The sequence below is a fragment of the Ruditapes philippinarum genome, unplaced genomic scaffold, assembly GCF_026571515.1.
Source record: "Ruditapes philippinarum isolate M1 unplaced genomic scaffold, ASM2657151v2 ctg911_1_1_1_1, whole genome shotgun sequence".
Classification (NCBI taxonomy): domain Eukaryota; kingdom Metazoa; phylum Mollusca; class Bivalvia; order Venerida; family Veneridae; genus Ruditapes; species Ruditapes philippinarum.
This window is the reverse complement of record NW_026856278.1, coordinates 134,134-151,657: the sequence shown is the minus strand read 5'-3', so window position 1 is coordinate 151,657 and position 17,524 is coordinate 134,134. Positions and strand designations below refer to the sequence as shown.

The 17,524-nt window shown below is 29.1% G+C and overlaps 1 protein-coding gene and 1 long non-coding RNA gene across 6 annotated transcripts in view; one reads left to right on the top strand and one right to left on the bottom strand.

Moving 5' to 3' along the window:
• Nucleotides 1–3,202: 3,202 nt before the first annotated feature.
• LOC132746073 (uncharacterized) overlaps nt 3,203–17,524 on the bottom strand; it is a gene marked incomplete at its 3' end in the record, with an annotated part of 56,868 nt that continues 42,546 nt past the window's right edge. The window contains 3 exon segments of one of the 5 annotated variants that reach the window (XM_060735142.1): nt 3,203–3,367; nt 3,679–3,853; nt 13,305–13,420. In XM_060735142.1, coding sequence (XP_060591125.1) covers nt 3,203–3,367; nt 3,679–3,853 — 340 coding nt within the window. 5 annotated transcript variants of the gene reach the window in all.
• LOC132746074 (uncharacterized) lies at nt 4,815–15,221 on the top strand. The gene is made up of 6 exons (XR_009627939.1): nt 4,815–5,945; nt 6,348–7,375; nt 8,156–11,536; nt 11,650–12,530; nt 12,740–13,990; nt 14,969–15,221. It is a non-coding gene; the product is annotated as an uncharacterized LOC132746074 (long non-coding RNA).

Below are 17,524 nucleotides of genomic sequence, written 5' to 3'. Positions count from 1 at the left end.
ATCAATAAGTTAATAATAGTTGCTTATAAATAATGATTCAAATGGAGCATGAAAAGTTATTTTAAACTATTTTGTAATGGTTTAAAATGTGAAAGAGTTTCTGTTATTAACATGTAATTAATATATATTTAAAACGCCATAAAATAATTCTATATTTAACAAAATATCAAACTTTATCAGTAAAACATTTGTTTTATAAACATATTTGATAATTTATACACAGTTTTGCCTCCATTTAGTATCCAGATTTCCCTTAAACAGACATTTGTTTATGGTAACAACATTTACAATTAGGGTTTTCTATATGATTTAATATGAAACCCATAAGCGTGTTGATTGTATATAAAAATTAATGCATGTCATTTTAAAGGTAAATAGTACACATTTCCCTATATATATATTCAATAGAAACACCTTCATTTATCAATTATAACTGCCAACATATCAATTATTTGATTAAAACGATGGTATAAACATATTTAAAACTATCCACTTTATTCTTTAATTAAATAACAACGTGTTTATTAATACATTTTTGATATTGATTAGAATAAAAGAAAACATTTCCTTTATTGAAAAATAAAATACACAGTAAAAATTAAACGAAAGTATACATATAGCGCTTAAATGTGATTTTTTAATTGCAATAACAAAGAATTTAAACATAACCCGGGTTATACCATAAAGATATATTGTTTGTTCTGTTACAAACTTGATTATTATTAATTTACCATCATATTTGATAGTATTTCCATCATATTTAAGTAAATTATATTCACCATATAACTTTTTCTTTTCGAAATATGTTTAAATCACGATATTGTTTTACTTAACAAATAACATCCTTTATACTGAACTAGCGTTGCATATGCACTTGTAAGAATAATGTGTTGTAATTGTCTCCCTTCATTGTAAACAAAATCTAAAACCCTGTTAGAGAACAAATCTTAATTAATGAACTTTAAGCGTCAGAAATAGGTAATGATATACCAAACTATAAGAATAGTAGTTTATACAGTGTTGCCCGTTATTCACACAAGTTAGGAATTTGAATTCAAAGTAACAACGTTGTTATTTCAACGATTTGGTTTTCATGACACTTATTCGTAATAAAAATCATATTAATTAATTTTAATTATTAACTAATTATAAAATCAGATTTAAAAGATAAAACAAAATTAATTATATGCATAAACATTATTAAAAAATTTAAGATCATGTATTGTTGTTGTTTAAAGCTACCAAAAGCAATTAGCATCGGTGAGTTTGGGTTGCATATTTTTATCTTTTATTAACATTTACTTCCGTAAGCAAAATTAACTTTAATCAATTAAGTTTAATAATACAGTTATGTTTAACATTATGTAAGAATTTAACAACACTTGTTTAAATAAAGCAATAAAGGTTCGTTACAAATAAAAGTCAATAACCGAATGTACCTTAAAGTAAATATTTACATATTTTTGATTTTTTTTTCTGAATTGTCTCCCTTTAACAAGTCAACACGCTATTTAGAGTCTTGTTATATTACAAATCTAATTTCGTATACAACATAAGTTTTATAATGCGTGTAAAATCTTATCTTAATTTCTATCTTTATTATAACAATAAAAATTTAAAATAGTAATCATTTCCACTACAAAACGTGCAGTTTGTGTTATTTTCGGACTCGTTTATATTACTTATGCGCACAATCAAAGTATTAAAAAACACATCACAAAGATGATGTGTTTCTTTGCTACCAAATGTAATTTTTAATTGTTTAAAAGAAACGTACTCTTCAAGAACTGTCACACTCGATGGAAGGTATGTAATATACAGGCCCTAATAGCTAAAAACAGTTATCGCAGGTCAAACTATATCGATACGCCGTTAGAGTTATACGTGATTCATAGATATCAATACCAGTCTGTTACCATGTAAAGCGTGTAATTACTAATATTTCTTTAGTTTACATATAACAAACTCCATTTAAATTTACTGTTTACTATTTATTATTTAATTATTACTTATTATAATATAATGAAATAATAATATTTTATGCAACACGGAATTTTCAAAATGATACAGAAAACAAATCATTTTTACAAACGTATGTTATATAAACCGTAGTCTATTCTTGTTTGTAAAAATAACAATTTGATTATTGTATATATCATTTTGTTGTTGTTGTTGTTTTGTGTGGATGTTGTCTTTTTTTTGTTGGTTATTATTGTGTCTTTTCCTGGCATACATTTTTATAAAACATTATTCTTATTTTTTTTTCTAGAAAAAAGAAAAATGTGCAAATTAGCATTTAATTCATTAAACATCTGAAACTGTCCCATTATAAAAAATTCTTACAAAAAATGGCAACAATTGTATTAAATTATAATTTAAATGAAAAACAATAACGCAAAAACTATTAATACAACGTATTACACTAACAGATAATACATATATCTTTCATTTCAATTGCATATTCTTCACTTAAAGTTTGAATTTATTTTCTAAGTTGTTCCTATGTATTTGTTCACTTAAAATTTAAAGTTCTTTTCTATTCCTATGTATTTGTTTGTGAAAACATTAAATTATAGGCATTAACATTGTCAAGTATAAGTGTTACCTCCCCTTAATCAGTAAATATGCAATATAATAAAACATTTTCTTAATTTAGCAATAATCATCTGTTTAGAAACATTTTTGTTACAATAAAATATATAGCATGAATATATTTAACATGAAAATGGTTATTATAAAAAAGATTAAACTAATTATGAAAAATGTACGACACATTCTATCCAACGATACAATTTCTAAGCAAAAATATACACAATAACAATCACACATGTTGCCAGAACTAATTCATTCATAATGTAGATAACCTCTGTATTATCATTAGATAATAGCTTCCCTGTATAGAAAATATGAACAAAATTGTAATTTTCCATGTTAGAGTAAGCCATTTCTAAATGAGAACACCAAATTATCAACAAAAGTAAATGCAATATCTTTTTACAAATAAGTTACTTCCCTTTAATCAAGAAAGATCTAAAATAAAGACGTTATGTATTACAAATGCATAAAGTGTAATATGTATTTAAAACAAAATAATGTATTTATGATGAATGGTGATTGAGATCAAAGTTCAGTTCAGCATTATATATAATATAGTTTTATATATTTTTAGTTTTTTATTAGTTTTGCACTGTGTCTTTCTTTTCGTCTGTGCCTTGAGTCTTTCCGTCTGTGCCTTGAGTATTGGTGTCGTCTGCTGTAACCGTCTTTGACTTTTCTTTACTGTGCCTTTTCTTTTTCTTTTTGTCCTTTTTTATTCTAGGTGGAAGCTCAGAATCAGATATAGGATCACCGGGCGCGAGTTCTGTGTCTGAAAAGATATGTAAAGAGAATTTACGTTACTCATGTGCTTAAAAATCAGAATGTTTCTACATCGGAGATATTTACTTGTTATTAAATTCCTATGTAAAACACTTACTACATCAGAAACTGTAAAATGCTTCGAACATCAGTGTATTTTAAAAGCACGATAAATTTAAACTGTACTAAATAAATGAATTAACAATATGCATCAAAGTGTACAAATACGCATCTCTTTAGTTCTAAAATACATGTAAATATGTGCAATTATATCTTAAAGATATATTATGAAAGTATGTTTGATCGCAATATGATATATACCAGAGATATTGTAACTGAACTCCACTATGTTCATGTCTGCTTTTGAATCCATGGCAACAGATATTGCACCAATCATTTCATCTGATATCTGTTTGTCCTCATCTGCTGCGACTTTCTGTCGTTTCGCCATTGATTGATTCGAGGGGTCTGAACAGGCAGTGTCTTTGACAGTCATCTGAAAACAGATGCAAACTAAGTTCAACATATAATTTAACTAACAATTTTAATAATACGCTGAAGTAAAAATTGCTTGACTGTATAAGAACTTTGATAGGTTGTGCTTGATTTTGGAATAAATACATTTTTAATTTTATAAATAATCAAAGTGAAATTGTCGTTTTATAGTTAATTATTTTATTTTTCGGGACGATTTTATGTTTTTAATGTTCTTAAAACTGTTTAAGTTCAATTGTTTTTTTCAGTTTTGTTTTCGTTTGGCTAAATGCCAAGAGCTTTTCACCGTATTTCATCATGCGGCCGACTAACCTAAATGGTGTCAATAATACAATCTATTTATAAAGACAGATATTTTATCAGTTGAATTATTCATGTAAATTCTTGTTGCATGACATGCAAAGTAAAAAAATAATTTAAAGTTTACCCGTGAGAAATTCTATACTAAGACATGCCTCACGCAGAGCTATAACAAAGCAGACAAGTTTTCACCCGAATGAACAATTATTGAAAAACTTATGATAAAGAGATAAACTTAATCTAGAAATTTCGACACTCGTGATCCAGCAAAACATGTTGAAACTAATGTACTAGTAGTATCAAAATTCAGGTAGGTAAATCGATAGTCAACAAAAACCTCAAAACCTTTAAATAGATTTTCAAGTTATGACCTACCTAAAGCAACTATCCAATCAAACAACACTTTTTCTATAATCAAACCAATAATTCTACAACACATAAACAATTTGCTCTGGAAATTTAGATGAATTTCCACTTGCGCAATGTCGTAATTTGGAAAACCATGTGAATACAATGGACATGTTGCTATAAAGACATGAATGAACACGTGGCAAGTCTGGAATGTCGTTCAAGGTTTAAGTATTTATGGCAATGATTAAACTTTACGTTGGAAAGATTTTGGTTATTTCCAATGGCCTATTTTCTTGCAAAGCTTTAAACAAGTAGCAAATGTCTGATATCGGTGAATGACCTTGTGTGTTTGCACAATTATAACGTTCTATTTTTACGAAATCTGGTGATGACGTATGAGTAATATCGATACACAAATTACTAATGCTAGGTGCAGTAACGTCTATTTATACCCTTATCGTCACTGGAATAGTATTTTCTGAAAATGTGAAATTGTTATGAAATACTTGTGTATAAAGAGAAAACCAAGATACATGGACATTGTTATATTTACTGTACTTATTTCCCACGGTCAAAATGAATCGTCGACAAAATTAATTTTTAGACGGTAGAATTCAATGGTTTCCCAATCGTAATAAGTATTTCTTGTTACTGAGTACATGACAATAGCTATACAAATATGGGGGAATTGTGCAATCGCTCGAAAGCAATGGAATCCCAATGCATTGTATAAGGCTTCGAAATCATACATCGCAAATTGTGTGAAGAAGTAAACAAAGAAACCCCTAATGTTGTATTTTTCTAATTTTGCAACAGAATCATGCAATGATAGCACGTCTCACGCATTCACGAACTTCATTGTACTTTTGCTTACTTGCTATAAATACATGACGTCTTTGCGACCTTGTCATGAAGGTGAAGGCGTTGTTTATTGAAAATCTGACCAATGAAAACAAGCATTTCTTTTGAACAATTATGTTAATTTCATACGCCATTATTCCTTCTTCGATCATTTTTTTCATACTTTAACGAGCAATTGTACAGAGCAAAAATGTCAAACATTGTAATAAGCAATTCAAGTTCAGACGATGAGAACCCAGGTGCTTATAGAAATAGTAACGCCTCTCCAACAGGCATTACAGAAACACATAAATTGGAATCCTGCGAATATAAGAGGTACGTTTACACAACCGAAGAGGGTATAGAAGTGCACATTCATGTAAGATTTTGCAAATGTTCCAGTGAATACGTTGACCGAAGTTACATGGTGCAAGACAAAATGGATTTTACAGCAATGGACGGGAAGGAAATCCATTTTGATCGTGCATGTAAATGGCGAAGATTTCCATCACAATTTTGCGGCCAAACCGTGTATATTCTTAATCAATACTGCAGTGGATGTACTACTCAAACAAGAAGCGATACCGCGCATGCAATGAACAGTAAGTATTGTGCAAATTAAACAATCAATGTAAACAAAATCAATCAGATATAACAAAAACTTACAGTTATTTTTGTATTCCAGTAAAATATCAAAACAAGTTAATGCCATGAATTTAAGAATGCAATAATAGCATCATTATTGATAAAAACGAGCTGTGCAATAGGAAATCAATATGGACGTCTAGCTAAATTGTCTACAAGAGATTAATCAATAATGGCATTAATGTAGGTGATGTAGTCTGCAATACTATCTATTTAGTAATAATGCTTCTTTTGTTTTAGCTTAGTTCATTACCATTTTGTATTGAGAGGAAAATATAAGATAGAGTATAATGAAATATAGTTGTATTAACACAGGCGCTTGTCATTACAATGTAACGATATATTTGTCTTCTTTTCAGTGGTTACACCTTCAAACTGACGTTATAAACTAGTATGTTAAATCAACTTCTACAAATATTTCCACCTGAATACATTTACAGAACTATCATTGTTGCTCATGATTCATTGAACTTATAAAGAGTGTATTATAGTTATAAATAAAGTTGTATTCAGCTTTATAATAATTGACTTGCTTCCTGGGATAAAGTGTAACCTAATAATCAATACTAAAAGTTTTTAACTTGAGTGTGTGTTGTTTATATACCAAAACGTGTCAAGTGTTTTGTTTTTAAAATTCGCTGTAAATTTCTTAAATGTGTTAACAAATAAAATATATAAGAAAATAATATTAAACGTGTTTCCTTTTTGTTGTTTTTTACAACAATTCAGCTAATTTGAAACCCATCCTTTATCTTACGAAAGATAAAAATGCAAACTAAGTTGACAATTACTATGATATAGATACGATTCAAAACGAGGCTCACGTTTACAGCTTTTTGTAATCAATTGCAACATATCTCTGTAATCCCAGTGAGCGTGAGAGTTTGCTAAAAATAGTAACAAATAGAAAACCCCTACAGTTCAAAGAAGGTTGGTCTATAAAAAAGGATCAACAGCCGTGTTTTCTAACTGATTCGTTATTTTCAACGATTGTTATCAGTAATAATGAATCAACCAAGAGGTAATATTTCAAGTGAATCTGATGAAGATCAGGGCTATATTTACAGTTATGGAGCACAACCAACTGGTCAGACGGAACACCACTCAGACAAACATTGTAAATATGAGCGATATCGTGGTAAAATTAATGGAAGAGAGGTCATCGGGCATATACGAATATGTAAATGTGGAAACTATTGCGATATGGGATATTTAGCACAAAGTACTATTGATGCAACTGAAATGAACGGAAAGGAAATTCATTTTTCGACAAGTTGTAAATGGAAGAGACACACGCAACAAATTAATGGGAGGAAATTCTACACTCTACATCGTTTATGTGGTTGTAAAAACCTACAGACCAGCCAAAGTACGAGCGAAACGAACAGTAAGTTGATTTCCAATTTACGGCCTGTAACGAAGTAACAACCGTATACAATGAAATGCATTTTTCGTGAAATTAGCTTATTCAGTTCAATACACTAAACAAATCTAAGAAAATAAAACAAACACGTTATGTCGAAAAATAATAAATATTATTCTGATAAAGGTATTAAATAAATTCTAAATAATCAAGTTTAACGATTGTAGTTATATACCGCTAAATAAACATAATGATTGATGAATAAATATGAAATAAATTGTAAAACAAATACCTTAGATAGAAATGTTTAAATTCCTTTACACATAAACTAACAATCTACAAAGCCAGTATGACTGAAATGTAACTTCTGTTTTAACTCTAAACTTTGATTTAATCTAATTGCCTGAAGCAAACTGTAATTAGGTCATCTTGCATATAAACTAAACGTTTCACTAACTCAATAAACATTTCACTGTTTCGTGTAATGACAAATGTAATATCAAACGTATTGTCATTATGCAATTTGATTAAACATTTCCCTAGGGTTTCCATTCTAAATTATGCAAATTCATAAATAAAATAGAAACACGTATAATAATTTGTTTGATTTTTGATTGTTTGTTTCTTTGTTTGTTTTTATTATCATTTTGATTGTTGATTTGTTGTTGTTTCCTCACTTAATGACAACGCGGTTCGGTACTGTTCTGATGATCAATGAACTATCATTACTTATATGTTTATTTATGTTAAAAAGCTAAAACAATTTCTCATGAGATGATCTATTCAAATTGTTTTATATTTCAGGGGTTCCGCCAAGCTGGAATTGATTTGTTGCTACAAAACAAGGACAGTTCTACTACCTGGACAAGAAAGCAGATGAATAAAGATAGAAGATAAAAAATTGTATTAATTTTAGTCAGTAGCAATTGTCAAATGTATATATCACAAAAAAATGCTATTTGTAACTATTGTCTTATAATTTTTCATTGTCTATCAGCATTGCATTGTCTTATAGTATTTTATTGTCTTAAAATATATTGTGGTATGAAGATGATTGGAATAAAAAATAGTGAAGAGTTGAAATGTTTATTGTCCTGTTTTAAACATATTTTAGTGATGCTATTTAAAAAAATTCGACAAGTATGAATTGGAAAAAAAGAAAGGTAAATAATTTACAGAAATATGATAAATATTTTTGTAACATTGCGTTAACTTCAATAAAAGACATGAAAACGTTGCAATCGGTAAAATGTCTGTGCAGGCTTTTTTAATATTATAAAAGCAGATTTATCGACGTTGCTGTATAGTTGCGTAATTTCATTGTACAAAAAATTTAAAGCTTCATACAGACATAGATATCACAACTTGACCTTCAAACATGTTTTATGCCATGCAGTGTTAACGAAATATCAGATTTAGTAAAGTTAGCTATTGATAATCTATTTCTGGTTATTAGCCCTGTTGGTATCAATAAAAGATTTTTGAATGAGATCAATTAAATAATGAAGATGTACAGAATAATTTAAAAGTATTCCCGTTATGGTGTACTACTTATTCCTTAATTGAAAACGTTAACATGTTACATACATTATAAAATGATTATCCTATGATCAGATATCGAAACAGGAAAAATATTGGAAGAATATTTTAAATTTCATCAGTACCATATTATAATTTACTAAATTCACAATAGAGTTATATTAATTGGCATCTTAGCACTATTAATGTTTCAACATTTACAGAACGTCCATTTTACTAATCACTTGGATTTTCTTTATCTAAAAATTCAAATACATAGGCCATCGGTCAATTTATTGACCAGAATATTTGATTTGATAAATACATCAGTTATATTCGATATTTAAAATAACTACTGCTTGTTTAACAGATAACATGACATGGGGAGTTAACCTGTACTTTAAAAAAACGAAGCCACACGAATGAAAGAAATAAAAAATAAATCCCATTTTTATATAAAAAAATCAATTCTAATAATAATCATTTACACCCTTTCAACTATGTACCGTAATAACAGCCAGCTTTGCTGTTTTGGAATTAATAAAAAGCAAAATGAAAATTGGTAATAATATGGTTTTCTTGATAAAATGTAAAATAATCTTGGTAAATAATAAATACTTATACATGTAGCTTATTTGGATATTTGTTATTAATGTACCAAAACTTGGTTTCTTTCAAAAATATAATGTATATTTCTCAAACGTAGTAACGAATAATACATGGGGAAAATACGTTGGACGAGTTTTCTTGTTGTTTCATTTCAAGGGATTTTGAGACCTATCCTTAATCTAATAAAAATAACAACCGGCAAAATCAGCTATATATCAATATGACGTAGATACCTTTCAAAACGAGGCTCTCATTCTCGATTTTTGTGTAGGAAACAGATCTTTATAATTCAAGCGAATTCTTACCACTTATCAACGGATATAGCACCATTACTTAAACGCCACTTGAAATCCCCATCATTTCAAGGCAGGTCGTTCTATAAAAAGGTTCAACAACAGTGTTTTCAGATAAACCTTTCAACGATTGTTCACAGAAATTATGAATCGGGCACAAGCTAATAGTTCAAGTGAGTCTGATGAGGACCAGAATAATGGTCCTAAAACTGAAGCACAACCAACAAATATCTAAATCGGTATTTTGCGACCTTCAATTGAAGGCACGTCATTTTCTTTTGAACAGTTGACACAAAACTAAATGTACAATTAAATGTACAATATCAAACAATACGATTATGTGTGATTTGTGTATAACAAAGAGGTATACAATGAATAGCAAAACTTTTATTGTGAATAAAATAGAGAGAAAACGGAATCTCTAAGGAAATCCGAATACGCCAAAAATTGAAAATGTTGCCGGCTCTATTTAATTTAGCATGTTCATGAACAGAAGCAGTGATTTCAAGCTTCTATCCACGCCCTCTAGCAACGACTTAAGCATTTTACATGAACTGAGAAAATTTTGAAATAAGAAACATCCACAGATTCGTTCATATGGCGGTTTACAAAGAAAAACGGTATATGGTACTAAAATGAAAATACGCGTGCCCTAAATAAAAACAAAAACACACAAAAAACAATGAGCGAAGTTTAAAAAAAGAATTTTGAATGAGATGACGCCTGCACATCACAAATTGTCAAAGGACTAACAACAAAGGGTCAATAAAAAGTATTTAATTGGGGTATACTAGGACCACCCGACAGAAAAAGATAAATTGAAAAGAACTAAAGGTACCAAAAACCTCACAACAATTACTCATGCTGAATATATTCCAGGATCGAAAATATAACAACATTAATCAATGAATACAAACATATATGTTTAATATGTATAATATATCAATGAAATGATGAAACCTAAGCCAAATATGAGTCCATTGTTGAATTTAAAAGAATACTTGAAAGGACGCCAAAAATTGAATGTTACTAGAAAGAAGATTTATTTTTATATATAACCGTCATGTAATTATGTGGAAGGCTTGTTATGATATCACTATGACATTAAACAAACATGATATTTAATCACTCATAAATTATGTTAAGATTCATAAGTGTAAAACTCTTCTAAAGTGACTTCAAGCGTATACCGGACTATATGATTTAATTGCCAGAAATAAATCCATTAATTAGGGAACCCACGAATTAACGCCTAATCGATACCAACCACGTCAGCCAACCTTAAGCTTAAGCTTATAAAAGCTGTAAATGTCTCAAAAGGCAGCATTTGCATTCTTTGTCATGCTTACGAAAAATTCATTTTGAATTAGCATCTGACAATATAACTTTAATATGAATATACCCCAAAGTTCAACATCTAGCTGCAGTTCAAGTGATTGTGGTGAGGGCTACGAATGCGAGTATAAAGAAGAGCACCATCTCAGAAAAAGATGTAAATATGAACGGCATCATCTTACTATCGATGACGAAGCCGTCTTTTGTTGGTTAAGAATATGCAAATGTGGCGCTTTTCCAAACAGAAGTTATCTTAAAAGGCGTTTTCCGTACTATTTTTACTTTGAAGAAGAGGACGGTAAAGACCGTCGTTGTTGTGAAGGTTGTAAGTGGAGAAGATGGCCACAAGGCAAGGTTTACATTCTGTACACTGAATGTAACCATGACATTGATAATCAACACTGCAATGCAGTGTCAAGTGATATGAACAGTAAGTTTAGTCTCTCAATTATTTTTCATTAACTGATGCTTTGTTTAAACATTTAAGTTTAAAGACATTTTTATCGAGCTCACTTACATTTATATATATGTATGTATTTTCAGGAGTCGGATTCTCGTATGATTGAAGGGAAATCAACACAAGATTTGAATTTTTTGATTCTCATCAGACAGTTTATCAAACTATTTCGTGCATGTTTCCGAACTTTAGTTAGTCTCTATACTAATAACTTAAGTGAAAAATGTGAAAAACATATGAAGATTGGAAGAAATCACATCAAATTTGAATATACTCTATATATAATAACCTTACTAGATATCAGTAAATCGTTATTACAACCTGCTGTTGCCTGACAAAGTCGATACAAAAATGCATATTCATTCATCTACAGTCATTGTATTTCCATATTATTTATCTAAAGATTAATTATAAGTTAAGAATCGTTTTAATTGTTTTGCAAGATTACTTCAAATATGTTTTTAAATAAATGCCTGTTATGTATGGGAACAACCTAAGTGATCGTTAACCAAAAAATATTTTTTTCATTTTGTCTTTTTGTGTTCGTGTGTTTTTCTGAAAAGTCTTGTTACCCTCCGAATATAAATCTTTAAAGTGTTGAAAATTGAGTACCGCTCAGGTCGGTGCTAGGGGTCGTGAGGGCTGTTGCTCTTTTTCATTATACCTCATGTACAGACCCAATCAAATTCAATTTTCATGTAATATTGTTATTATTAGTGCTTCCGAAATTCACATTTTATCCAGATATTTGAAATTAAAAAAATGATTTGATCAATTCTGTTCACGAGCAAAAATATATACATTGTAGATATAACATTAAACTTTTTTATCATGATATAACTTGACAAATTCATTTGTTAAACATGATAAAACTTGACAAATTCGTTCAAAGTTTAAAAGTAGATGACGTAAAAAAACGGGTCTTATACAGCTATAACTTTGAGCAGACACGTTTGCACGACCAAAGGTTAGTTTTTAAAAGAAATAATTTCTAAAATAATTTTGCAATTTTGTCTTTTATATTGATTCAATGTCATTATATCTTTAAAAAATAATATTTTTTGTTATAATTTATAGAATGTTTCAAGTCCACTTCTAAATTTTAGGTTATTTTTTGTAAATATCCATCAGCAACCATTTTAATGCATGATTTCTTTTTTTTTTCAAACAAAATAGACAATGGCAGATATCAATGAAGAGAGAGAAATGTTTAAAAATCAACCACATTTATTACAGTGTGAAAGTTATAGAGACGGGAATACATTAGGAATTCTTTGTTATTGCCGTGGAAGGGGACGAAAAATCAATGGCAGGATATTACATTCGTCAGGAGCCTGTCATTTACGTCGTCTGGGAGATAATTTTACTGTTGTATGCCATTGTGCTTCTTCCAACCCCGTAACAATAAGAGGTGGGGGGAGGAACACTTAGAAAAGGAGTACAACAGATGACAGATTTTACTCATTGTATATATCTTAAACTTATATTATCAATATCAATTTGTTTGATACCCGGAGTAAATAACCAGGTCACTTAAAGGATGAGTATATATGAGACATTTTACGAAATACATTGTCAATGAAAATTAACAAATTTAAGGAATGCAGTTAAAAATAACTAATTGCGGCCCCGCAATCGGGTAGCACTATATTTGAAGGAAAATGATTTGAATGTTTGCTTTTATTTTTTCAGAAATTTCAATCTGTGATAGATAATAAAATGTTGTATTTCCAGTGTTTACCTTTATGCTAGTGATTAATCAATACTGTTATCTACGCTTGTTTATGGACGCTTGCCAAAAAGTCTAGTTTGCTCTATCACGGGATCGTCTCGTGACGGTGATACAATATCCTGAAACAGATAATCATTATATTTGTATTTAAATATGTATTTTAATGTTTTCTAAACTAAAAGACAATGTAATATTTAAAGAAATAAATACAAAATATTTTTTTTTCAAATCAAAATATATTAAATGACTAGTAATGCTTTAAAATCACATTTATAATACTATGTATGTAATAGTGATTTAAGCTATAGGGTTTAACATTTTATTTCTTTACTTGAGATGTAAAAGTTGTTTATAAGCGATTCTCGTGTTTAAACACTTCATACTGCTTAATAGTTTGAATCATGGCCGAAGCAGAAAGGCATACAAACGAAAATTGTTTTTATGAAAAAATAAAAGTCACTCTAAATGGCAAAACATGTTTTCGTCTTTGCCGTCGATGTGAATGTGGAATTTACAAGTCATTTGATAGTTCTGATCAATCTGTTACTGAAAGTGACGGTCATAGTGTGCATTTTAATGAAAATTGTGATTATAGGCGAACTGAACATCCTGGCAACAAATTTGTTCTTACGGAAAATTGTCTGTGCAAAACGCATTGAAATATAGAAGGATTTGTGTCAATCGAAGGCGAGCAGGTAAGCATATTACTAATCTTTATTTTTAACTCATTTTATATGTGTCTAAAGAATGAACTGTTTTGTAATTTGTTTTTACGTATGAAATTCTTAAGCTCTGACTTAAAGCCAGTGTTGGTAACCCATGAACTTTGAATTCAATTCTCAGCAAGACCACTCTATTAATAGCAATACGTAATATTTTGGCTTTCCATTAGTTACCTAGACAAGGCATGATTAGCTTCCCTATATTTAGATACAATAATTTTCCGAATAATGCTTAAATAAAAGGGGCCAAACACAAATGCTTTACAAAAGGCAGTATCGCATTATAACAGTAGAGACATTTTGACTTGGGCAAAATATTATATTTTAAGAAAAGAAAACAATTTTTAAGAAAAAATAGATAATGTCACAGCAAGCTGACACAAATGTTGTTTCTGAATGGAGCTCAAAGTTTAAAGTTGCTAGACAAGCTGCTCATGAAATTCACTATAGAGAAGAGTGTCGTTTTGAAATAATTGGAAACATTCAGATTATTGGGACAAATCATACAATGATAATGCTAGTCCGAGTCTGTTCTTGTGGACAACAAAACGATAAAAAGTACATTCTAAGGAATACACTCATTAACATTGGAGACTTTGATGATGGTGTTGAAATACATTTTGACAACAGTTGTCATTATAGAGCTGTACACTTACCTGATGGAAGAATAAAATTGAACAAAATCTGTTATTGTCCTAAACAAATTGGACTTTAATCGACAGGAGAATGTACGATAAACAATAATTTATTTTTTTCTAACTTAATTTTTAGAGGAGAAGTATCTATAACATTTCTGTTATTGACTTTGCATATGTGCTTAAATTTTTATTTTGTTGTAACTTATCTATTTTATTTTCATTATATATATTTATTTTGTAAAAACTATAGCTAGATCGTTTTATACAGTGTGATATAAGTTTGAAATTAACGGGATTTGTTTTCCTTTTTCAGACGGAAAAAACAGATAACCGTTTTGGAGACAGAAAACATTATACAGACATAAATCATTTAAGTGAACAAATTTGGATACAGATCGTTTATAACTTGTAGATGTCAAGACAAATACCACCAAACATAAAAAAGTGAATAAAAAAGGACGTTTGTCAAAATGTTAAACATTTTTACATTAAAGTTTTGCATTGTTTATTATGCAAGTGTTTTATTTTTTCTATATAATATGAAATAAAACAATATGATTTAAATATGTTGATTTTCTTTATGATTTGTATAAGCCCAATATCATAGGGTATTATTAGTGTGTTAAAGATATACCATGCTCATTTTTGGATAGAAAATGCCTTTCGGGTAAGAATCTAAGATAGCCTTACTGAACATGTCCAAATAAGATAAGAAAATGCACAAAAATTGTATAGGAAGCTTCAATCCAAGATTTCTAATCAAGTAAATTTGGTCCTTTCGTATAAATGAAAACCGCCGTTATGTAATGTTTCCACGCGGAGTTTATCCATAGGATGTGATTAATAAACATATCATATCCTTTCTGCGTGTAAATAAAAAGATGTTTACTTGTACTTTAAAAACGAGGCTTTATATCAATTTCAATAAGTATATACAAATCTCATGCAGACAAAGCGTTTATAGGAAGTAGAGTAGAATGTCAATGCGTCTGAAATGACTCCACCCAGAATTTGAAACGGAAAGCAATGATTGGACAGGGATGAAACAGTTAACGGCTTGCCATTCGTTAAAACATTTGTAGTGACGTCCTTAACGTTTTGATTCCCTCCTTAGAATATTTACTCTTATGTAGGCATTAAAGTACTTAAAGCTCGTTAATATCAACCAAAGTAAATTATGTCTGACATTAATCTTGCTGCGGACAAGAAAATATTTCAAACAAATCACGAACATTGGGGATCGTGTAAAGGAAAACTAGATCTTATAAATGGAAAGCTCGTTTTGATATGTTATTGTGGTGGATTTTTTTGGTGGCACTGGCTTTTCCCTTCACATACTCACGGACAAAAAGTACATGTTTCAAAAAAATGTACACTTGTGAACAATGGTGGAAAAATAAGTGTTGTATGTTACTGTCCAAAACCATATGCTGTTGGTAAAAATTAACATTTTTCTAGAAGATAAAGTCAAATTCATTTATAGTTTCTATAACACGTAAGAAATGCGCCAATCGCTTCATAGCAAGAAGAATTTTTATGCAGTGTTTGTAGTTCAACGAATCAAATGACTTCATGACAGACCAAAACAATATTAAAAAAATAAATTTCTGGATATATTTTTCAGTTTAAAAATATGTTTGCATGGTTGTTACCTTTGTGTCATAATTCTAAAGCTTAATAACAAAAATGAATAAAACAAAACCTAAACAAAGCATCTTCTTCTGCTCAATGTGTTAATACCGACCAAATGAGAGGTATTTATAAAATATGACATTCTTTTACAACTACTTAATCTCTTATTATTTTTTAAAGAAAATCTTGCATAAGTGTCATTTCTTTTTTTTAAATAATATATTGTAAGAACAAATTAGTAGGTATTTGAAGAGAAAACTTCATGTTTTTGAAAAAAAATTAGAAATTTATCTGTCAATAAACAATTGATTTCAAACACAGTTATTTTGTCTTTCTTTTTCTTCTTTTTCTTCTTTTGGTATGTGATCGTGTAAAACAAATACATATATTATTTAAAGAATGTATTAGGTTCTTGCACCTTACATAACAACAAAAATCAGACTTGTTGTTTATATTCCCAGTTCCTTTCATGTTTTAAAGAGACATTTTCTATAATGGAACGCCTCTAATACAATGAAAAATAACATTCAAAGAATTAAGTATCAGATATAAAATCTAACTATGAAAGAACTATGATGTTTTGGCAAGTTTGATATAAATGATCATATATTACATATATATAAATAGCAGATAATAAAATACTCTATAACAAAATATTATAATTCATCATATAAATGCTCTTTTGTAAGTCACTAAGAACTATTCCATTTTTTTTTTCAAACAGAGATTTCGAAATGATATACTTCTTTAATTGTTTGCATCATAATATCTGAAAAGAAAATATGGAAAATGTATCTAGTGTATACTTATCCATTTTAATGACTATGATAACGCAACTTATGCAGACCACATTTCCTAATCAAATACTTCTTTAAAACTTTAAAACGCATGGTTTTAGAATAATTGTTACAAATTAGAAAAATAAACAAACGTTTTTATGACTTTGACACATGTTATACATTGATGATACATGACTCGTGTTTTAATTCTATATTACTACTAATTGTTCAATCAATAAATATTTATCAATCATAAACAATTATATGTGGAAATTGTCAATGGCCTATGATCACGCGGTCCTTTTATGGCAGTTATGCAATGTTTCAAACCTTTTTTCCATTGACATAAATGTATTTCAAGAAACGTTCTTAAAAGTTTGTTTTGCTCGTTTGATCGCACTAGTCATTGAAGTATACAAATAAGAAGAGTATTAATAACTTATTGATTAAGTTTAACA